This window comes from Salvelinus fontinalis, unplaced genomic scaffold (genome assembly GCF_029448725.1).
Source record: "Salvelinus fontinalis isolate EN_2023a unplaced genomic scaffold, ASM2944872v1 scaffold_0004, whole genome shotgun sequence".
Taxonomy (NCBI): Eukaryota; Metazoa; Chordata; class Actinopteri; order Salmoniformes; family Salmonidae; genus Salvelinus; species Salvelinus fontinalis.
Genome location: NW_026600213.1, coordinates 795,015 through 820,061, shown reverse-complemented (window position 1 = coordinate 820,061; position 25,047 = coordinate 795,015). Strand labels below are relative to the sequence as shown.

General features: G+C 42.0%; 2 protein-coding genes across 2 annotated transcripts in view; one reads left to right on the top strand and one right to left on the bottom strand.

Moving 5' to 3' along the window:
- Positions 1-25,047, bottom strand: part of LOC129841951 (NLR family CARD domain-containing protein 3-like) — a 268,945-nt gene that overhangs the window by 118,128 nt on the left and 125,770 nt on the right. The window lies entirely within an intron of this gene.
- LOC129841941 (NLR family CARD domain-containing protein 3-like) lies at positions 12,836-24,777 on the top strand. The gene is made up of 9 exons (XM_055910313.1): positions 12,836-13,075; positions 13,667-13,783; positions 14,555-14,633; positions 14,758-14,980; positions 15,354-17,124; positions 17,411-17,584; positions 20,409-20,582; positions 20,805-20,851; positions 21,404-24,777. Exons 1-9 carry the CDS (start codon positions 13,008-13,010, stop codon positions 21,928-21,930), a joined length of 3,180 nt encoding a protein of 1,059 aa, XP_055766288.1. The 5' UTR covers positions 12,836-13,007; the 3' UTR covers positions 21,931-24,777.

Sequence of the window (25,047 nt, the reverse complement as noted above, 5' to 3'; positions counted from 1 at the left end):
TACTACTATGACTGACCCTGTAAAACAACACATATCATACTGCTATGACTGACCCTGTAAAACAACACCTATCATACTACTATGGCTGACCCTGTAAAACAACACCTATCATACAACTATGGCTGACCCTGTAAAACAACACCTATCATACTACTGTGACTGACCCTGTAAAACAACACTTATCATACTACTATGACTGACCCTGTAAAACAACACCTATCATACTACTATGGCTGACCCTGTAAAACAACACCTATCATACTACTGTGACTGACCCTGTAAAACAACACCTATCATACTACTATGACTGACCCTGTAAAACAACACCTATCATACTACTATGACTGACCCTGTAAAACAACACCTATCATACTACTATGACTGACCCTGTAAAACAACACATTACACTGCACCTATCATACTACTATGACTGACCCTGTAAAACAACACCTATCATACTACTATGGCTGACCCTGTAAAACAACACCTATCATACTACTATGACTGACCCTGTAAAACAACACATTACACTGCACCTATCATACTACTATGGCTGACCCTGTAAAACAACACATATCATACTGCTATGACTGACCCTGTAAAACAACACCTATCATACTACTATGGCTGACCCTGTAAAACAACACCTATCATACTACTATGACTGACCCTGTAAAACAACACATATCATACTGCTATGACTGACCCTGTAAAACAACACCTATCATACTACTATGGCTGACCCTGTAAAACAACACCTATCATACTACTATGGCTGACCCTGTAAAACAACACCTATCATACTACTGTGACTGACCCTGTAAAACAACACTTATCATACTACTATGACTGACCCTGTAAAACAACACCTATCATACTACTATGTCTGACCCTGTAAAACAACACCTATCATACTACTATGACTGACCCTGTAAAACAACACCTATCATACTACTATGACTGACCCTGTAAAACATCACCTATCATACTACTATGACTGACCCTGTTAAACAACACCTATCATACTACTATGACTGACCCTGTTAAACAACACCTATCATACTACTATGACTGACCCTGTAAAACAACACCTATCATACTACTATGACTGACCCTGTAAAACAACACATATCATACTGCTATGACTGACCCTGTAAAACAACACCTATCATACTACTATGGCTGACCCTGTAAAACAACACCTATCATACTACTATGGCTGACCCTGTAAAACAACACCTATCATACTACTGTGACTGACCCTGTAAAACAACACTTATCATACTACTATGACTGACCCTGTAAAACAACACCTATCATACTACTATGTCTGACCCTGTAAAACAACACCTATCATACTACTATGACTGACCCTGTAAAACAACACCTATCATACTACTATGACTGACCCTGTAAAACATCACCTATCATACTACTATGACTGACCCTGTTAAACAACACCTATCATACTACTATGACTGACCCTGTTAAACAACACCTATCATACTACTATGACTGACCCTGTAAAACAACACCTATCATACTACTATGGCTGACCCTGTAAAACAACACCTATCATACTACTATGACTGACCCTGTAAAACAACACCTATCATACTACTATGACTGGCCCTGTAAAACAACACCTATCATACTACTATGACTGACCCTGTAAAACAACACCTATCATACTACTATGACTGACCCTGTAAAACAACACCTATCATACTACTATGACTGACCCTGTAAAACAACACCTATCATACTACTATGACTGACCCTTTTAAACAACACATTACACTGAACCAAACTAATGTCTGTAAAAATCAAACATTTTAAAAGCTAACCAGCATAAAGGAAATTAAGGTATTGATTTTTTTGTATTACAACAGTTAATTTAACAATGCTGTTTCTAAATCTAGTTGACCTTCATCCAAGGACACCTTGACATGCATTACCCTCTCACTGCAGAAACATATTCTCATGAAATCACATGACTTCTAGTTAGAGAAAAGGATTCCTGTTAACACGGCCTGCTACAAGCAGGAAACAGGTTATGGACGAACCAGAAATGTGACATATCTGTTTGATAGTTACCCTGAAAGATGAATGTGTGAACTATCTTGTCATATCTTTGGCTAACCACATTGGAACATTCTAGTCTTTAAGGACATGAACTGGCAGAACAGGTTTCAGCGAAGTAGGGAGTCATTGTTTTCAGGAAGGTGTAACCATGGCAATAGGAGAGTTAACACTGTTTGTACTGATACTGGGTTAACCCTGTTTATACTGATACTGGGTTAACCCTATTTATACTGATACTGGGTTAACCCTGTTTATACTGATACTGGGTTAACCCTGTTTATACTGATACTGGGTTAACACTATTGAAACTGATACTGGGTTAACCCTATTTATACTGATACTGGGTTAACACTATTCGCACTGATACTGGGTTAACCCTATTTATACTGATACTGGGTTAACCCTGTTTATGCTGATACTGGGTTAACCCTATTTATACTGATACTGGGTTAACTCTGTTTATGCTGATACTGGGTTAACCCTGTTTATACTGATACTGGGTTAACCCTGTTTATACTGATACTGGGTTAACCCTATTTATACTGATACTGGGTTAACCCTGTTTATACTGATACTGGGTTAACCCTGTTTATACTGATACTGGGTTAACCCTGTTTATACTGATACTGGGTTAACCCTATTTATACTGATACTGGGTTAACCCTGTTTATACTGATACTGGGTTAACCCTACTTATGATGATACTGGGTTAACACTATTTATACTGATACTGGGTTAACCCTGTTTATACTGATACTGGGTTAACCCTGTTTATACTGATACTGGGTTAACCCTGTTTATACTGATACTGGGTTAACCCTGTTTATACTGATACTGGGTTAACCCTATTTATACTGATACTGGGTTAACACTATTGATACTGATACTGGGTAACCCTATTTATACTGATACTGGGTTAACACTATTGATACTGATACTGGGTTAACACTATTTATACTGATACTGGGTTAACCCTATTTATACTGATACTGGGTTAACCCTGTTTATACTGATACTGGGTTAACACTATTTATACTGATACTGGGTTAACACTATTTAGACTGATACTGGGTTAACCCTATTGCAGTGATGCGATGCGTAGGGTGTTTGACTTTTTCTCCAGCGACCAGGGTATACTTCCCTGCCCGCTGGTTGCTACAATGTTAATAGAATAGGCAACCCAACATTCGTTGAACAAAGAGACACAATAATATGAGGTAAAGGATGTTAGGATAATATCAGTAAGTGTTGATTTAGAGTTCTGGGTTCTTTTATCAACAGGTTGAAATGTAGTAAATGACATCACAATGACATCTCCTCAGAGTTCTGGGTTCAGCCTCTTTTATCAACAGGTTGACATGTAGTAAATGACATCACAATGACATCTCCTCAGAGTTCTGGGTTCTTTTATCAACAGGTTGAAATGTAGTAAATGACATCACAATGACATCTCCTCAGAGTTCTGGGTTCTTTTATCAACAGGTTGAAATGTAGTAAATGACATCACAATGACATCTCCTCAGAGTTCTGGGTTCTTTTATCAACAGGTTGAAATGTAGTAAATGACATCACAATGACATCTCCTCAGAGTTCTGGGTTCTTTTATCAACAGGTTGACATGTAGTAAATGACATCACAATGACATCTCCTCAGAGTTCTGGGTTCAGCCTCTTTTATCAACAGGTTGAAATGTAGTAAATGACATCACAATGACATCTCCTCAGAGTTCTGGGTTCTTTTATCAACAGGTTGAAATGTAGTAAATGACATCACAATGACATCTCCTCAGAGTTGAGATCATCTGTTCACAGTATTTAACATGGTGACATGGTGCTGCTAGTGATAGAAAACATTAAGAGACAGAATACAGGCGGTGGAGTTTGCACAAAGTTTACATATAACAATATATTGAACTAGGTAGAGTGAGCATAGAGCTAAAAGCTTTTAGCACGGGGAAGAAACTGTTCAGTTGGGGGCCTATAACATCCAATCACAGAGGTTTACAGCAGCTGACAGTTGTAACGTTGATAATAACTCAAACTGCCTTTTTCAGATAAAGACAATCTCTGTACAGGTGTAGGATCTGAAATTGATCACTCTGTTGCAGGAAAACTAAAATTTGTAGTGTATTTGATGTTTTAAAAGGCTTCTGAAGTTTGTCATTTCCACTTTCCACTTTAAAATGTTAATTATAATCCACATAATTGTTATGCTGTAGTAAACTGTCTCAAATTAATATCCTACATCTGTAGCAAAATACCTGTCTTTCATGTATTCTCCTTTGACCATTTGACATCTTTTATTTACTGTTGTTTAGGCTGGTTGAATGAGTTGTCTATGAAAGATACTTCATCTGCCAGAAAACAGGCGGCTGCACCAGTGACTGTAAGTTATGTGATTTCCTCATATGAAATTAAAAGTGTGTTTGTAGCCTACGCAGTTACAAAATGGCTGTTGAAACTGTGGCTAATATTTCTCTGTAACATTAAATAAATGTGTTGGAATGTAGGAAAGACGGGCAGACTCTCGTACTGTAGGTCTAGGCTACCTACAAACTATTATAAGGTTAGGACTACCTCAGACATTCAATAGTCAGAGTAGGTTGGAGCTATGATCACTTATCATGCTGACAAAACTGATGGTCTCTGTGAACTGATCTGAACAGGTTTAGACTGGTCATCTATGATATGTAGGTTATAGCTGAGGTATAGACCTTGATCTGCATATCACTAACAAACTGCTATTATACATTATAACCTAGCCTACTTTACATAATATAACATCTACATATCACTAACAACCCACTACTATACATTATAACCTAGTCTACTTTACATAATATAACATCTACATATCACTAACAACCCACTAATATAAATTATAACCTAGTCTACTTTACATAATATAACATATCACTAACAACCCACTACTATACATTATAACCTAGTCTACTTTACATAATATAACATCTACATATCACTAACAACCCACTACTATACATTATAACCTAGTCTACTTTACATAATATAACATCTACATATCACTAACAACCCACTAATATAAATTATAACCTAGTCTACTTTACATAATATAACATCTACATATCACTAACAACCCACTACTATACATTATAACCTAGTCTACTTTACATAATATAACATCTACATATCACTAACAACCCACTATTATACATTATAACCTAGTCTACTTTACATAATATAACATCTACATATCACTAACAACCCACTACTATACATTATAACCTAGTCTACTTTACATAATATAACATCTACATATCACTAACAACCCACTACTATACATTATAACCTAGTCTACTTTACATAATATAACATCTACATATCACTAACAACCCACTACTATACATTATTTACATTTACATTTAAGTCATTTAGCAGACGCTCTTATCCAGAGCGACTTACAAATTGGTGCATTCACCTTATGACATCCAGCGGAACAGCCACTTTACAATAGTGCATCTAGATCTTTTAAGGGGGGGGGGGGGGGGCAGAAGGATTGCTTTATCCTATCCTAGGTATTCCTTGAAGAGGTGGGGTTTCAGGTGTCTCCGGAAGGTGGTGATTGACTCCGCTGTCCTGGCGTCGTGAGGGAGTTTGTTCCACCATTGGGGTGCCAGAGCAGCGAACAGTTTTGACTGGGCTGAGCGGGAACTGTACTTCCTCAGTGGTAGGGAGGCGAGCAGGCCAGAGGTGGATGAACGCAGTGCCCTTGTTTGGGTGTAGGGCCTGATCAGAGCCTGAAGGTACTGAGGTGCCGTTCCCCTCACAGCTCCGTAGGCAAGCACCATGGTCTTGTAGCGGATGCGAGCTTCAACATTATATTGTTTGGCTAGGTTATTATTACATTATAACCTAGCCTACTTTACATAATATAACATCTACATATCACTAACAACCCACTACTATACATTATAACCTAGTCTACTTTATATAATATAACATCTACATATCACTAACAACCCACTACTATACATTATAACCTAGTCTACTTTACATAATATAACATCTACATATCACTAACAACCCTCTACTTTACATTATAACCTAGTCTACGTTACATATTATAACATCTACAAATCACTAATAAACCATTACTATACATTATGTAACGGTTTTCTTCCGTTGGTGAAGGAGAGGACCAAAATGCAGCGCGGCTAGTGTTCAACATGTTTAATAAACAAAGAGACGATAACGTGAACACTATTCAAAATACAAAATAACAAACGTGAAAACTGAGACAGTCCTATCTGGTGCAGAGCACAAAGACAGGAGATAACCACCCACAAGCCCCAACACAAAACAAGCCACCTAAATATGATTCCCAATCAGAGACAACACAAAACACCTGCCTCTGATTGAGGGACCTGAGCCACAGGTCCCTTGTGGCTCAGTTGGTAGAGCATGGCGCTTGCAACGCCAGAGTTGTGGGTTCATTTCCCATGGGGGGACCAGGATGAATATGTATGAACTTTCCAATTTGTAAGTCGCTCTGGATAAGAGCGTCTGCTAAATGACTTAAATGTAAATGTAAATGTGAGAACCATATTAGGCCAAACATAGAAACAGACAAACTAGACACACAACATAGAATGCCCACCCAGCTCACGTCCTGACCAACACTAAAACACACAAGAACTATGGTCAGAACGTGACAGTACCCCCCTCCTGAGGTGCGGACTCCGAACGCACCACCTAAAACTCTAGGGGAGGGTCTGGGTGGGCATCCGTCCGCGGTGGCGGCTCCGTCGCTGGACGAGGATCCCACTCCACCATTGTCTTTGTCCCCCTCCTTAGAGTCCTTTGAATGGCGACCTTCGCCACCGACCTTGGCCTAGGAACCTTCACAAAGGTCCCCACTAGACTGAGGAAACTCCTCCGGACTGAGGGACAGCTCATGACAGAGAGGTAGCTTATGACAGAGAGGTAGCTCCGGACAGAGGGGCAGCTCCGGACTGAATGGCAGCTCATGACTGGAGGGCAGCTCATGACTGGAGGGCAGCTCATGACTGGAGGGCAGCTCATGACTGGAAGGCAGCTCATGACTGGAGGGCAGCTCATGACTGGAAGGCAGCTCATGACTGGAAGGCAGCTCATGACTGGAAGGCAGCTCATGACTGGAGGGCAGCTCCTGACTGGCGGGCGGCTCTGGCAGCTCCTGACTGGCGGGCAGCTCCTGACTGACGGACGGCTCTAGCGGCTCCTGACTGACGGACGGCTCTAATGGCTCGGGACAGACGGGCGGCTCTGACGGCTCGGGACAGACGGGTGGCTCAGATGGCGCTGGGCAGACGGACGGCTCAGATGGCGCTGGAAAGGCAGGCAGCTCAGATGGCGCTGGGCAGACAGGCAGCTCAGATGGCGCTGGGCAGGCAGGCAGCTCAGACGGCGCTGGGCAGACGGGCAGCGCAGATGGCGCTAGACAGGCAGGCAGCTCAGATGGCGCTGAGCAGACGGCCGGCTCTGACCTGCTGAGGCACACAGTAGGCCTGGTGCGTGGTGCCGGAACTGGTGGTACCGGGCTGTAGCCACGCACCTCAAGGCTAGTGCGGGGAGAAACAACAGTGCTACAGGGCTCTGGATACGCACAATAGGCTTGGTGCGTGGTGCCGGGACTGGTGGTACCGGGCTGGAGACACGCACCATAGGGAGAGTGCGTGGAGGAGGAACAGAGTACTGGAGACGCACAGGAAGCCTGGTGCGTGGTGTTGGCACTGGTGGTACTGGACTGGAGCGAGGAGGTGGCACCGGATATACCGGACCGTGAAGGCGTACTGGCTCCCTTGAGCACCGAGCCTGTCCAACCTTACCTGGTTGAATGCTCTCCGTAGCCCGACCAGTGCGGGGAGGTGGAATAACCCGCACTGGGCTGTGCTGGCGAACCGGGGACACCATGCGTAAGGCTGGTGCCATGTACACCGGCCCGAGGAGACACACTGGAGACCAGATGCGTTGAGCCGGCTTCATGGCACCTGGCTCAATGCTCAATCTAGCCCGGCCGATACGTGGAGCTGGGATGTACCGCACCGGGCTATGCACCCGTACAGGAGACACCGTGCGCTCTTCCGCATAACACGGTGTCTGCCCGTACTCTCGCTCTCCACGGTATGCACAGAAAGTGGGCGCAGGTCTCCTACCTGACTTCGCCACACTCCCCTTTAGTCACCCCCCAATACATTTTTGGGGTCTCCTCTCGGGCTTCCTGGCCAGCCGTGTTCCCTCATAACACCGGTTCCCCTTCGCAGCTGCTTCCGCTTTCCTAGCTGCCTCCACCTGTTCCCATGGAAGGCGATCCCTACCAGCCAGGATCTCCTCCCATGTGTAGCAACCCTTTCCGTCCAACATGTCTTCCCAAGTCCATTCCTCCTGGTACCGCTGCTGCTGCTGCTGCCGCTGCTTCCCGTTACCACGCTGCTTGGTCCGAGATTGGTGGGTGGTTCTGTAACGGTTTTCTTCCATTGGTGAAGGAGAGGACCAAAATGCAGCGCGGCTAGTGTTCAACATGTTTAATAAACAAAGAGACGATAACGTGAACACTATACAAAATACAAAATAACAAATGTGAAAACTGAGACAGTCCTATCTGGTGCAGAACACAAAGACATGAGACAACCACCCACAAACCCCAACACAAAACAAGCCACCTAAATATGATTCCCAATCAGAGACAACACAAAACACCTGCCTCTGATTGAGAACCATATTAGGCCAAACATAGAAACAGACAAACTAGACACACAACATAGAATGCCCACCCAGCTCACGTCCTGACCAACACTAAAACAAGTAAAAGACACAAGAACTATGGTCAGAACGTGACAGTACCCCCCTCCTGAGGTGCGGACTCCGAACGCACCACCTAAAACTCTAGGGGAGGGTCTGGGTGGGCATCCGTCCGCGGTGGCGGCTCCGGCGCTGGACGAGGATCCCACTCCACCATTGTCTTTGTCCCCCTCCTTAGCGTCCTTTGAATGGCGACCCTCGCCACCGACCTTGGCCTAGGAACCTTCACAAAGGTCCCCACTAGACTAAGGAAACTCATTCGGACTAAGGGACAGCTCATGACAGAGAGGTAGCTTATGACAGAGAGGTAGCTTAAGACAGAGAGGTAGCTCCGGACGGAGGGGCAGCTCCGGACTGAAGGGCAGCTCCGGACTGAAGGGCAAAACGCTACATATCCAGGAATGTAATGTTGGTATCCTGTATATCTGACTGTGATATGTGGTTGTCTCACCTAGATATCTATATATCCATTGTTTAACAGGAATGTAATGTTGGTATCCTGTATATCTGACTGTGATATGTGGTTGTCTCACCTAGATACCTATATATCCATTGTTTATCAGGAATGTAATGTTGGTATCCTGTATATCTGACTGTGATATGTGGTTGTCTCACCTAGATATCTATATATCCATTGATTATCAGGAACGTAATGTTGGTATCCTGTATATCTGACTGTGATATGTGGTTGTCTCACCTAGATATCTATATATACATTGTTTATCAGGAATGGAATGTTGGTATCCTGTATATCTGACTGTGATATGTGGTTGTCTCACCTAGATATCTATATATCCATTGATTATCAGGAATGTAATGTTGGTATCCTGTATATCTGACTGTGATATGTGGTTGTCTCACCTATCTATCTATATATACATTGTTTATCAGGAATGTAATGTTGGTATCCTGTATATCTGACTGTGATATGTGGTTGTCTCACCTATCTATCTATATATACATTGTTTATCAGGAACGTAATGTTGGTATCCTGTATATCTGACTGTGATATGTGGTTGTCTCACCTAGATATCTATATATCCATTGATTATCAGGAACGTAATGTTGGTATCCTGTATATCTGACTGTGATATGTGGTTGTCTCACCTAGATATCTATATATCCATTGATTATCAGGAACGTAATGTTGGTATCCTGTATATCTGACTGTGATATGTGGTTGTCTCACCTAGATATCTATATATCCATTGTTTAGCTGGAATGTTGGTATCCTGTATATTAGACTGTGATATGTGGTTGTCTCAGCTAGCTATCTTAAGATGAATGAACTTACTGTAAATCTCTCTTACTTACTTACTGACTTTATTGTCCCAATGTTGTTGCAGTGTGGAATGTACACATTTAAAGTGTTTTTTAAATACAAAGCAAACTCTGGATAAGAGCATCTGCTAAATCAGGGGTTCTCAATCCGGCGTCTGTGGAGGTACTGCAGGGGTTCTCAATCCGGGGTCTGTGGAGGTACTGCAGGGGTTCTCAATCCGTGGTCTGTGGAGGTACTGAGAAGGTTCCTTATAGAACCAAAAAGGCATCTGTCACTTCCTTAACATATGGAACCACTAAAAGTTATAAATATTTTTGGGTTCAGTGAAGAAGAACCTCTAGAGTTCTGATCAACAAAAGGGTAATGTTTTGAGGATGTGAACCCAGCAGCCCTCCAGTGGTCAGATCAATTACTTTTTTAATTTTCATCGCCCGGCCTGGGATTCAAACCAGCCACCTTTCGGCCACAGGTCCAACTCCTTAGCCGCTGGGTGAAAACCTGAGTTAATCTTCAGAAATAAGCATGAGTTAATCTGCCAAAATGAAGACAAAATGCTATGCTCACTTAGGGGTGTACTCACTTTTGTTGCCAGCGGTTTAGACATGAACGGCTGTGTGTTGAGTTATTTTGAGGGGACAGCAAATTTACACTGTTATACAAGCTGTACACTCACTACTTTACATTGTAGCAAGGTGTCATTTCTTCAGTGTTGTCACATGAAAAGATATACTGAAATATTTACAAAAATTTGAGGGGTGTACTCACTTTTGTGATATACTGTAAGTATTTGATACATCAGAAAAGCAGAACTTAATATTTGGTACAGAAACAATTTGTTTGCAATTACAGAGATCATACATTTCCTGTAGTTCTTGACTAGGTTTGCACACACTACAGCAGGGATTTTGGCTCACTCCTCCATACAGACCTTCTCCAGATCCTTCAGGTTTCGGGGCTGTTGCTGGGTAATACGGACTTTCATCTCCCTCCAAAGATTTTCTATTGGGTTCAGGTCTGGAGACTGGCTGGACCACTCCAGGACCTTGAGATGCTTCTTACGGAGCCACTCCTTAGTTGCCCTGGCTGTGTGTTTCGGGTCGTTGTCATGCTGGAAGACCCAGCCACGACCCATCTTCAATGCTCTTACTGAGGGAAGAAGGTTGTTGGCCAAGATCTCGCGATACATGGCCACATCCATCCTCCCCTCAATACGGTGCAGTCATCCTGTCCCCTTTGCAGAAAAGCATCCCCAAAGAATGATGTTTCCACGTCCATGCTTCATGGTTGGGATGGTGTTCTTGGGGTTGTACTCATCCTTCTTCTTCCTCCAAACACGGCGAGTGGAGTTTAGACCGAAAAGCTCTATTTTTGTCTCATCAGACCACATGACCTTCTCCAATTCCTACTCTGGATCATCCAGATGGTCATTGGAAAACTTCAGACGGGCCTGGACATGCGCTGGCTTGAGCAGGGGGACCTTGCGTGCGCTGCAGGATTTTAATCCATGACGGCGTAGTGTGTTACTAATGGTTTTCTTTGAGAGTGTGGTCCCAGCTCTCTTCAGGTCATTGACTAGGTCCTGCCATGTAGTTCTGGGCTGATCCCTCACCTTCCTCATGATCATTGATGCCCCACGAGGTGAGATCTTGCATGGAGCCCCAGACCGAGGGTGATTGACCGTCATCTTGAACTTCTTCCATTTTCTAATAATTGCGCCAACAGTTGTTGCCTTCTCACCAAGCTGCTTGCCTATTGTCCTGTAGCCCATCCCAGCCTTGTGCAGGTCTACAATTGTATCCCTGATGTCCTTACACAGCTCTCTGGTCTTGGCCATTGTGGAGAGGTTGGAGTCTGTTGGATTGAGTGTGTGGACAGTAGTCTTATACAGGTAACGAGTTCAAACAGGTGCAGGTAATACAGGTAATGAGTGGAGAACAGGAGGGCTTCTTAAAGAAAAACGAACAGGTCTGTGAGAGCCGGAATTCTTGCTGGTTGGTAGAAAATCAAATATTTATGTCATGCAATAAAAAGCAAATTAATTACTAATAAATCATACAATGGGATTATCTGGATTTTTGTTTTAGATTCCGTCTCTCACAGTTGAAGTGTACCTATGATAAAAATGACAGATCTCTACATGCTTTGTAAGTAGGAAAACCTGCAACATCGGCAGTGTATCAAGTACTTGTTCTCCCCACTGTATATAACTTGTTGTCATTATCTGCCAAAGTAACAGCCCTGTAGACAAAGAAGAACTCTCCAGTAGGTACCAAAACATTCAAAGGCCCTTTTACTCAGTAGTGAAGTTACAAGTTTTTCACCTTTCAAAGCAGAATTACTTTCCCGTTGTTCCTCAACTGTAGTGTATGATATTTAATTTTCTTGCCCGGAGTCTCTACTTTTATCCAATGTAAAAAACACAATTTCAAGTTTTGCAACATAAGACAAAATTGTTTTATGGTCACATTTGAGATTGAGGCAAATATATAGCATTTTGAGGGGAAAAAACATGATATTATTTGTCCCTCTGAAATGAAACCATCAAGTGATAGATTTTAAACAAATACATTTCTGTCATTGAACAACCCCATGCCATGATTAGATAGTGGAAAAACACACCAATCTCTTTTATATTTTCTTCAAACAATAATATCAAATGTATGAACGTTTCTGAAAATGGATATATAGCATTTTGGAATGAAACTCTTCTTATGTTTCCCATCTGAGCTCAGAGTAGATGAGAGATGTAATGTTTGTCTCTGTTGTGTTGAAGTCCAATCAAGCAGGAGAGACCAGCCTCCCCTGTACCCAGCTGTGTGTCCATGAAAAGTGACGGGTCTATGGATCGTCCTATATCCTTTAGAGAGGGAGACTTTTCTACTGAACAAAGGTAAGAAGAACTCATGGGTCATGGTCAGTGAGTTAAACAACACTGTCTCTAGTCATTTCTCCTCTCCCATTTTCCCATTTCTTTTTGTTGTTTTCATAATCCATAGGCTAATCATTTTGTCCATTTTCATAGTCCTAAACAATATTAAACAAACACAACATTCCCTCCCTGTGTGTGTGTGTGTGTGTGTGTGTGTGTGTGTGTGTGTGTGTGTGTGTGTGTGTGTGTGTGTGTGTGTGTGTGTGTGTGTGTGCGTGTGTGCGTGCGTGCGTGCGTGCGTGCGTGCGTGCGTGCGTGCGTGCGTGCGCGCGTGTGTATGCGCACTCCCTGGATGAGGAGATGTAGTCTCTGTCCTGACTGCCTAGTTAATTTTACCCCTACCTACACGTACAAATTACCTTAACTACCTAGTACCCCTGACACACCAAAAAACACACCAATCTCTTTCAAAATGTCTTTAAGAAATAAAAACTAATTTACTAAAGTTTCTGAAAAGTGACATATAGTGTTTTGGAATGAAATTCTTCTTATGTTTCCCCATCTGAGCTCAGAGTAGATGAAGATGTAATGTTTGTCTCTGTTGTGTTGAAGTCCAATCAAGCAGGAGAGACCAGCCTCCCCTGAACACAGCTGTGTGTCCATGAAAAGTGACGGGTCTATGGATCGTCCTATACTATTTAGAGAGGAAGACTTTTCTACTGAACAAAGGTAAGAAGAACTCATGGGTCATGGTCAGTGAGTTAAACAACACTGTCTCTAGTCATTTCTCCTCTCCCATTTTCCCATTTCTTTTTGTTGTTTTCATAATCCATAGGCTAATCCTTTAGTCCATTTTCAAAGTCCTAAAACAATATTAAACAAACACAACATTCCCTCCCTCCCTGTGTGCGCGTGTGTGTCTGTGTGTGTGTGTGTGTGTGTGTGTTTGTGTGTGTGTGTGTGTGTTCACTCCCTGGATGAGGAGTGTGGTGGTTAATTTCTTTACTATCAAATGAGGAGAGACTACCTTATCACACAAGTCAGAGTTATACTTCAACTACATATTGAATAATAAGAGCTTTGCAATAGCAATGACTTGTCAATGATTCACCATTTCTAATGATCCGTTGAGAGTGATAAAACAAAAATACAAAGGTCTTTTATAGCCAAGATACACCCCTCTCAACATACATGACGAACAACAGATACATAGAATGGTCACAAGGTTAAGACTCCAACCTGGAACCAACTCTCCCTGGTACGGTATATAGCAGAAACATTAGGTCTGGAATGCTCTTTAGGTTTTATCACCCAAAGACATGGTAACTCTCCTCTGTCAGTGCTATCTCATAGAGGCCCATCCTAAGTGGAACACACACACAATAGTTAACACAATACTCTATTCTGTTGAATAAAACAACCATTACAATGCAATACAAGCATTATAACATAATCTTGCAATTTCCATGACAGGAGATGTTATTTATGTTTTGTCCACAGAAACCAACAGGAGAGTTTAGAGATTCTCAGTAGTCAGTCTTCCCAGAGTCATCAAACAGACCTGGCCTCCATATTCAGTGTATGTGGTCCAGTTATTTACATTTGTTTTTGTTTACCTCAATAAAGTCTGTCAATCATTCATTAATGTGTTAATGAGAAACCATTTAGTCTCTTGCTTAACATATTTACTTGATTTATTTCAGTTGCTTGAAGAGAAAATTATGACATTTGTGAAGAACGAACTGAAGATGTTCAAGAGGATTCTTAGTCCAGAACTCCCAGAAGGCTTTGAGAGTCAGAAGCAGGAAGTGGTGGATGCTGAAGATGAGAAGCAGGAGAGCAGTGCCAGAGAGGGGGCTCTGAAGATCACACTGCACGTCCTGAGGAAAATGAACCAGAAGGAGCTTGCTGACACACTGGAGAAATGTAAGATCTGTCTGCCTCATGTTGAATGCTGTTATATAACATTTAAAAGCTGTAGCTAAAGTACAGCTAAAGTAGCTGTGTAACTCAATGATATTGTAGCAACCTGCACACAACACCTAGTGACCTCATCAAGTAGCAGCAGGGATGTGTTGTGGTGATTCATTTAGAGAGAGAGACAACATTAATAATACCATCAATAATACCAATAATAATATAATCAGTCACACCAGTCTGTAATGCATTTTGAAAACATTTACACATTTAAACAGACAGTTAAGAAAATAAATTATTATAATTTAAACTTTATAACAGTCCTACAATACTGTAGGCATTAAAACAGACGTAATATTAATATCCTCTGTGTATTTTCTAGATTCAGATGATCCTGCTGTGATTTGCCAACGTGAACTCAAATCTAATCTAAAGAAGAAGTTTCAATGTGTGTTTGAGGGAATCGCTAAACAAGGAAACCCAACACTTCTCAATAAGATCTACACAGAGCTCTACATCACAGAGGGTGGAACAGGAGAGGTCAATAATGAACATGAGCTGAGACAGATTGAGACAACAACCAGGAAACAAGCAAGACCAGAGACTGCAATCAAATGTAACGACATCTTCAAACCCTTAACTGGACAAGACAAACCTATCAGAACTGTGCTGACAAAGGGAGTCGCTGGCATTGGAAAAACAGTCCCTGTGCAGAAATTTATACTGGACTGGGCTGAAGGAAAAGCAAATCAGAATATCAAATTTGTATTTTCATTCCCTTTTCGGGAGCTGAATTTGATGAAAGAGGACAAACACACCTTCATTGAACTTCTTAATCACTTCTCAATGGAAACCAAACATTTAAGAATCTCCATCTACAACAAGTACAAAGTTCTGTTCATCTTTGATGGTCTGGATGAGTGCCGACTGCCCCTAGACTTCAAGAATAACAAGATCTGTTGTGACGTCACAGAGTCAACCTCAGTGGATGTTCTGCTGACAAATCTCATCAAGGGAAATCTGCTTCCCTCTGCTCTCCTCTGGATAACTACCCGACCTGCAGCAGCCAATAAGATCCCTTCAGAGTGTGTTGACCAGGTGACAGAGGTACGAGGGTTCAATGACCCACAGAAGGAGGAGTACTTCAGGAAGAGATTCAGTGATGAGGAAATGGCCGGCAGAATCATCTCACACATAAAGACATCAAGGAGCCTTCACATCATGTGCCACATTCCAGTCTTCTGTTGGATTTCTGCAACAGTCCTTGAACACATGCTGAAACATAAGAGAGAAGAGATGCCCAAGACTCTGACTGAGATGTACACACACCTTGTGGTGTTTCATACCAAACAGAAGAATGAAAAGTATTTTGGGAATGAAGAGACAGGTCCACACTGGAATAAAGAGAGCATTCTGTCACTGGGAAAATTGGCTTTTCAACAGCTTGTGAAGGGCAATCTGATTTTCTATGAAGAAGACCTGAAAGAGGCTGGCATTGATGTCAATGAAGCCTCAGTGTATTCAGGATTGTGCACACAGATATTTAAAGAGGAATGTGGGCTGTACCAGGACAAGGTGTACTGCTTTGTTCATCTGAGCATTCAGGAGTTTCTGGCTGCTGTATATGTGTTCCTCTCATTCATCAACAACAATGAGAATCTAATGGACAAACTGCAAACAAACAACGACCCTGAAGTTACTTTCTACAAGAGTGCTGTGGATAAAGCCTTACAAAGTGAGACGGGAAACCTGGACCTTTTCCTCCGCTTCCTTCTGGGCCTCTCACTGGAGTCCAATCAGAAGCACTTACGAGGTCTACTGACAAAGACAAGAAGCAGCTCACAGAGCCATGAAGAAACAGTCAAGTACATCAAGGAGAAGATCAGGGAGAATCCCTCTCCAGAGAGGAGCATCAATCTGTTCCACTGCCTGAATGAACTGAATGACCATTCTCTAGTGGAGGAGATCCAAAGCTACCTGAGATCAGGAAGTCTCTCAAAACCCAACCTGTCACCTGCACAGTGGTCAGCTCTGGTCTTTGTGTTGCTGACTTCAGAAAAGGAGCTGGATGTGTTTGACCTGAAGAAATACTCCAGATCAGAGGAAGGTCTTCTGAGGCTGCTGCCAGTGGTCAAAGCCTCCAGAGCTGTTCTGTGAGTAAATAAAATGACATATAAGAACTAATCATCAGGAAGCAATATTCAGTTTAGAGAAAAATATGTATTATAATATGTATATAATATTATATTGAATAACATACTGAATAAATGCATAGATTTTCACATTAGTATAACATTATGACCATACAATTCTAGGAGATGGAAGATGAATCTATATGTTGTTTGAGAGAATAAACCAAATGCATCTGCCATTGTCCTTCTACACTACTGGTGTTAAATTAACAGTGTGTTTGTGAAGTCATGATGATCTCTTTGTCAGGCTGTCAGGCTGTGGAGTCACAGAGGAAGGCTGTGCTTCTCTGGTCTCAGCTCTGGAGTCAAACCCCTCACACCTGAGAGAGCTGGATCTGAGTAACAATGACCTGAACGATTCAGGAGTGGAGCTGCTCTCTGCTGGACTGGGGAATCCCCACTGTAAACTGGAGACTCTGAGGTCAGTATTCCTGTAGTTGGTCAACAAGTGATAACTGTTCACCAGATCCACATGTGTTTAGCAGACACACATAGTCCACACCATATGTGTTTGGATAGTGAAGCTTACAGTTTTAAATGTGGTGCTATACTCCAGCATTTTGGATTTGAGAGAGAATGTTTCATATTAAGAGACACTACAGAATGTCACCTTTAATTTGAGATTAATGGTGAGAGGTTACTACGTTTTGTTGTAGCCTCTGTTATTGGTAATGGTGAGAGGTTAGCATGTTTTGTTGTAGTCTCTGTTACTGGTAATGGTGAGAGGTTAGCATGTTTTGTTGTAGCCTCTATTATTAGTAATGGTGAGAGGTTAGCATGTTTTGTTGTAGTCTCTGTTATTGGTAATGGTGAGAGGTTAGCATGTTTTGTTGTAGCCTCTGTTATTGGTAATGGTGAGAGGTTAGCATGTTTTGTTGTAGTCTCTGTTATTGGTAATGGTGAGAGGTTAGCATGTTTTGTTGTAGACTGTTATTGGTAATGGTGAGAGGTTAGCATGTTTTGTTGTAGACTGTTATTGGTAATGGTGAGAGGTTATCATGTTTTGTTGTAGCCTCTGTTATTGGTAATGGTGAGAGGTTAGCATGTTTTGTTGTATCCTCTGTTATTGGTAATGGTGAGAGGTTAGCATGTTTTGTTGTAGCCTCTGTAACTCTCTCACTCATTATTATTCAGGATTCATTCATGATCTTTCTCAATCATGGCAGTCACAGGCTTGATGTAATCATTGTCTTCAAGAATATGGGACCAAATACTAAACTTTTGACTTATTTTAACACACTACTTATGACTTCTTCAAATTGGGGACTAGATACATAAAGTGCTTTTATTATTCTAAATATTGAAACATATGTATTAAAAGTTCCTCAAATTAAAGGTAACATTGTATACTGTCACCTCACGCTGGGAAAAATATCCCAAGATGGCATAGCAGTCAGAAAAAAATAAAAAAAGTATTATTTACCTCAAATCTGAAATCCACAATAGAAGCTAGCCAGAAGCTCATCAGAAGCTAGCCAGAAGCTAGCCAGAAGCTCACCAGAAGCTAGCCAGAAGCTCACCAGAAGCTAGCCAGAAGCTCACCAGAAGCTCACCAGAAGCTCGCCAGGAGCTAGCCAGAAGCTCACCAGAAGCTAGCCAAAAGCTAGCCAGAAGCTAGCCAGAAGCTCGCAAGAAGCTAGCCAGAAGCTAGCCAGAAGCTAGCCAGAAGCTCGCCAGAAGCTCGCCAGAAGCCACCAGAAGCTCGCCAGAAGCTAGCCAGAAGCTCGCCAGAAGCTAACCAGAACCTAGCCAGAAGCTAGCCAGTTTACTGTCTAACGTTAGTATTCAGCTAACCACGGTTTGTGGTCATCAGCTATCCTTTAGCTTGAAAAGCTATCGCCAGTTTTGTACAACGCGTCTCAGACCAGAACATACCGGACCTATTTTTCTCTCCATATCCCCGGATTTCAACCGCAAGCTCTGGACATTTACACCTGGATCTCACAGCTAGCTATCCGAGTGACTATTGGCTTACGTCGATCCCGGAGCAAACATTAATTATTCCAGAGCTAGCCAGCTGAAGAGTTCCATCAGCCACTCCTGGGCTACCATCACCTATCCGGACCCGTTTTACTGCCAATGAGGAGACCCACCGGGCCTTCACGACTGGACTACCGACGTTATCTGCCCGAGGGAGTTATCCAACTGGCCCCTCCGTCGTGACTTTACCTGAACGCCCATCTGCGGCCCGCTAATCGTTAGCTGTCTAATCGGCTGCTATCTGAATAAGTCTATCGGACAATTTTTCTTGGGTCACTATAACTATATCTATTTTGCCTATTGGATTGATCCCCTTTACCACACGGAACCCCACTAATCTACCGTCGGAAACGCACGACGTGGCTAAAAACAGACCTCCATCCTATGCTAGCTAGCTACCGATGGCTCCGCTAGCTGTCTGAATCGCCGTGACCCCAACCAACCTCACTACTCACTGGACCCTTATGATCACTTGGCTAAGCATGCCTCTCCTTAATGTCAATATGCCTTGTCCATTGCTGTTCTGGTTAGTGTTTATTGGCTTATTTCACTGTAGAGCCTCTAGCCCTGCTCATTATACCTTATCCAAACTTTCAGTTCCAAATGTATTTATTTATTTTGCTCCTTTGCACCCCATTATTTCTATCTCTACTTTGCACATTCTTTCACTGCAAATCTACCATTCCAGTGTTTTACTTGCTATATTGTATTTACTTCGCCACCATGGCCTTTTTTTTGCCTTTACCCCCGTTATCTCACGTCACTTGCTTACATTGTATATAGACTTATTTTTCAACTGTATTATTGACTGTATGTTTGTTTTACTCCATGTGGAACTCTGTGTTGTTGTATGTGTCAATCTGCTTTGCTTAATCTTGGCCAGGTCGCAATTGTAAATGAGATCTTGTTCTCAACTTGCCTACCTGGTTAAATAAAGGTGAAATAAAAAAAAAATATATATATTTGAAAGATTTGATCTCAATTCCAAAATGCTGGAGTATAGAGCCACATTTAAAATGTTAGCTTCACTGTCAAAATATATATGATGTGGACTGTTTACTCAATACAATCTAAATCTGATACCTCACTGTCTGTCTTCTGAATGATATTGCTTTTTAAACTGGTCTGGTCAGTCTACTCACATATTTGTACTATACATGTTTCTCTCTACAAGCAATACTTTGATATTTGTCATTTCTAATAATGATATATTCATTTATGAATAGATATGGCAGGTTTCAGGACACTGATTTGACTCTTTGCAGGCTGTCAGGCTGTCTAGTCACAGAGGAAGGCTGTGCTTCTCTGGTCTCAGCTCTGAGGTCAAACCCCTCACACCTGAGAGAGCTGGACCTGAGCTACAATCACCCAGGAGACTCAGGAGTCAGACTGCTCTCTGCTGGACTGGAGGATCCACACTGCAGACTGGAGAAACTCAAGTATGTCGAGGGTTTATGTCAATGTTCATATCAGACATGTTTGACTTATCAGGCTAGCTAACACAAACATTCTGACCACTTTTTGGACAAATTATTTGCTGACTGTGTTTGTGTGTGTGTGTGTGTGTGTGTGTGTGTGTGTGTGTGTGTGTGTGTGTGTGTGTGTGTGTGAGTTCAGGTGTATCACTCAATGACTGTCTGTTCTTCTGCTTATCGCTACAGTGTGGAACATGGTGGAGAGAACACAATGAAACCTGGGCTTAGAAAATGTGAGTGTTGACTGCTGTGAAGAATATGACTAAGAATAAGTCTTAATTCAAGTTAAGTCAAAGACCACCATCATTACTTACTTGGTCAAATTAAATATCAGCTGTAGTTCTATAGAAGCAGAAATCAAAGTTTACAAAGAGTTGCTTTGACTGTGTGTGTGTGTGTGTGTGTGTGTGTGTGTGTGTGTGTGTGTGTGTGTGTGTGTGTGTGTGTGTGTGTGTGTGTGTGTGTGTGTGTGTGTGTGTGTGTGTGTGTGTGTGTGTGTTTGTGTTCATGCATGCAAACAAGTGTGTGTGTGTGTGTGTGTGTGTGTGTGTGTGTGTGTGTGTGTGTGTGTGTGTGTGTGTGTGTGTGTGTGTAATTAATGTGAATAAGTGTGTTTTATATAACCATACAGTATAACATATGATCATTCAACAAGTCTCAAGTTACCTTAACTTCTCCTTTTGATACCTAGAAACATCTACAATAAATGAATTAGTGAAAAGTGAGTTAACATTCTAATGTGAATGATGATGATTTCTAATATTGTGTCTGGTTTCATCCATCAGATGTCTGTGATCTCACACTGGACCCAAACACAGTAAACAGACGCCTCTCTCTGTCTGAGGAGAACAGAAATATGACATGGAGGACAGAGGAGCAGCCGTATCCTGATCACCCAGAGAGATTTGAGGACTGGGGACAGGTGTTGTGTAGAGAGGGTCTGACTGGGCGCTGTTACTGGGAGGTAGAGTGGAGTGGGGGAGGGGCTGTTATAGGAGTGACATATAAAGGAATCAACAGGAGAGGAGGGGGTTATGACTGTTGTCTTGGATATAATGACAAGTCCTGGAGTCTGACCTGCTCTGACAACAGTTACATTGCCAGTCACAATAATAATTCTTCTACCATCAACGTCAACTCCTCCAGATCCCACAGAGTAGGAGTGTATCTGGACTGGCCAGCAGGCACTCTGTCCTTCTATAGAGCCTCCTCTGACACACTGACCCACCTGATCACATTCACCTCCACATACACTGAGTCCCTCTATCCAGGGTTTCAACTTTATGTTGAAGGCTCCTCAGTGTCCCTGTAATAACCTGACAAACACACTTGACACACACACAAACTTGACACACACACACACACTTGACACACACACACTTAACACACACACAAACTTGACACACACACACACACACACACAAACACACACACACACACACACTTGACACACACACACTCACACACAAACTTGACACACACACAAACTTGACACACACACACACACTTGACACACACACACTTGACTCACACACAAACTTTACACACACACACACACACACACACACACACACACACACACACACACACACACACACACACACACACACACACACACACACACACAGTTGACACACACTCACACACACACACACACACACACACTAGACACACACGCACTCAACGGACACACACACACACACTTGTTACACACTGTACACACACACACAATCGACACACAAACACACTGACACACACTGGACACACACACACTAACACATACACACACACTGGACACATACACACTGGACACACACACACACTAGACACACACACACACACACACACACACACACACACACACACACACACACACACACACACATACACTCACTGGACATACACACACACTGGACAAACACACACACACACACACACACACAGACACACACACATACACTCACAGGACATACACACACACTGGACAAACACACACACACACACACACACACTCACAAAAATTGGGCACACACACACTGGACACACACACACACACTGGACACACACACACACACACACACACACACACACACACACACACACACACACACACACACACACACACACACACACACACTGGACACACACACACACACACACACACACTGGACACATACACACTGTGCATCTTCCTATAATTGTGAGGACCTTGACTCAGGACCTTCATGAAAAAATATCCATGCAGGGCACCAGTCTAGGGAGGACCAGTGGTTGGACACACACCAGTGGTTGCTTGGCAGTTTCTGGATCCCAGGTTCTAGAACAGCTTCTATCCCAGTTCTATCTGCCTGTTAAATCAGTTTCTGGACCACAGGTTCTAGAACAGCTTCTATCCCAGTTCTATCTGCCTGTTAAATCAGTTTCTGGATCCCAGGTTCTAGAACAGCTTCTATCCCAGTTCTATCTGCCTGTTAAATCAGTTTCTGGACCACAGGTTCTAGAACAGATTCTATCCCAGTTCTATCTGCCTGCTAAATCAGTTTCTGGACCACAGGTTCTAGAACAGCTTCTATCCGAGTTCTATCTGCCTGTTAAATCAGTTTCTGGATCACAGGTTCTAGAACAGCTTCTATCCCAGTTCTATCTGCCTGTTAAATCAGTTTCTGGATCACAGGTTCTAGAACAGCTTCTATCCCAGTTCTATCTGCCTGTTAAATCAGTTTCTGTATCACAGGTTCTAGAACAGCTTCTATCCCAGCGTCACTCAATTCCCCCAAAACAACATGCAGTCTTTCCACAAGACTCCCATGAAGTTATAGTGTGACGTTATGAGATGACGTTAAAGTAACATTCTCAAAACATACTGCACTTGTTTTAAACTGTTTTAGATGTGTCCTCTGTTTATCATCTTGTTTTATACTGTTTTAGATGGATCCTCTGTTTATCATCTTGTTTTATACTATTTTAGATGGATCCTCTGTTTATCATCTTGTTTTATACTATTTTAGATGGATCCTCTGTTTATTATCTTGTTTTAGATGGATCCTCTGTTTCTCATCTTGTTTTATACTGTTTTAGATGGATCCTCTGTTTATCATCTTGTTTTATACTGTTTTAGATGGATCCTCTGTTTATCATCTTGTTTTATACTGTTTTAGATGGATCCTCTGCTTATCATCTTGTTTTAGATGGATCCTCTGTTTATCATCTTGTTTTATACTGTTTTAGATGGATCCTCTGTTTATCATCTTGTTTTATACTGTTTTAGATGGATCCTCTGTTTATCATCTTGTTTTATACTGTTTTAGATGGATCCTCTGTTTATCATCTTGTTTTATACTGTTTTAGATGGATCCTCTGTTTATCATCTTGTTTTATACTGTTTTAGATGGATCCTCTGTTTATCATCTTGTTTTATACTGTTTTAGATGGATCCTTTGTTTAAACATTTCAACTCTTACAATAACACCGTTAAAATACCAATGTGATCATTTGTTGTACGTCTTTTATGTTGAATAACAAATAGTACAATTATATATGGACATACTCTCCACATACGCTCCTGATGTCACAGGAAGGCCATAAAGATCATCAAGGACAACAACCACCCAAGCCACTGCCTGTTCACCCCGCTATCATCCAGAAGGCGAGGTCAGTACAGGTGCATCAAAGCAGGGACCGAGAGACTGAAAAACAGCTTCTATCTCAAGGCCATCAGACTGTTAAACAGCCACCACTAACATTGAGTGGCTGCTGCCAACATACTGACTCAACTCCAGCTCACTTTAATAATGGGAATGGATGGAAATTGATGTAAAAAAAAATGCATCACTAGCCACTTTAAACAATGCCACTTAATATAATGTTTACATACCCTACATTACTCATCTCATATGTATAGACTGTACACTATACCATCTACTGCATCTTGCCTATGCCGTTCTGTACCATCACTCATTCATATATCTTTATGTACATATTCTTTATCCCTTTACACTTGTGTATATAAGGTAGTAGTTGTGGAATCGTTAGGTTAGATTACTAGTTGGTTATTACTGCATTGTCGGAACTAGAAGCACAAGCATTTCGCTACACTCGCATTAACATCTGCTAACCATGTGTATGTGACAAATTAATTTTGATTTGTTGTACAAGTATAAAAGAATATATTGTACTTTTCATAATAAAACATACTTGAAACGAGAAAAGGCATGTTAATTGTGAAAACAATTTCGTTTTTGATTTTACATTGCCTCTGCCAGTCGCAGGTTGACCTTTGTCATGGATCTTGACCTGGAGGCAAAACTGCACGATTTCCTCCATACCTTAAGGGACATCTGGTACGGGAGCCGTATGATCGGTGAAGATTTTAATATTGGGAACGTACGGTCCCTTACTAGACGTCCGACGTCGACTTAGAAAATCGCGG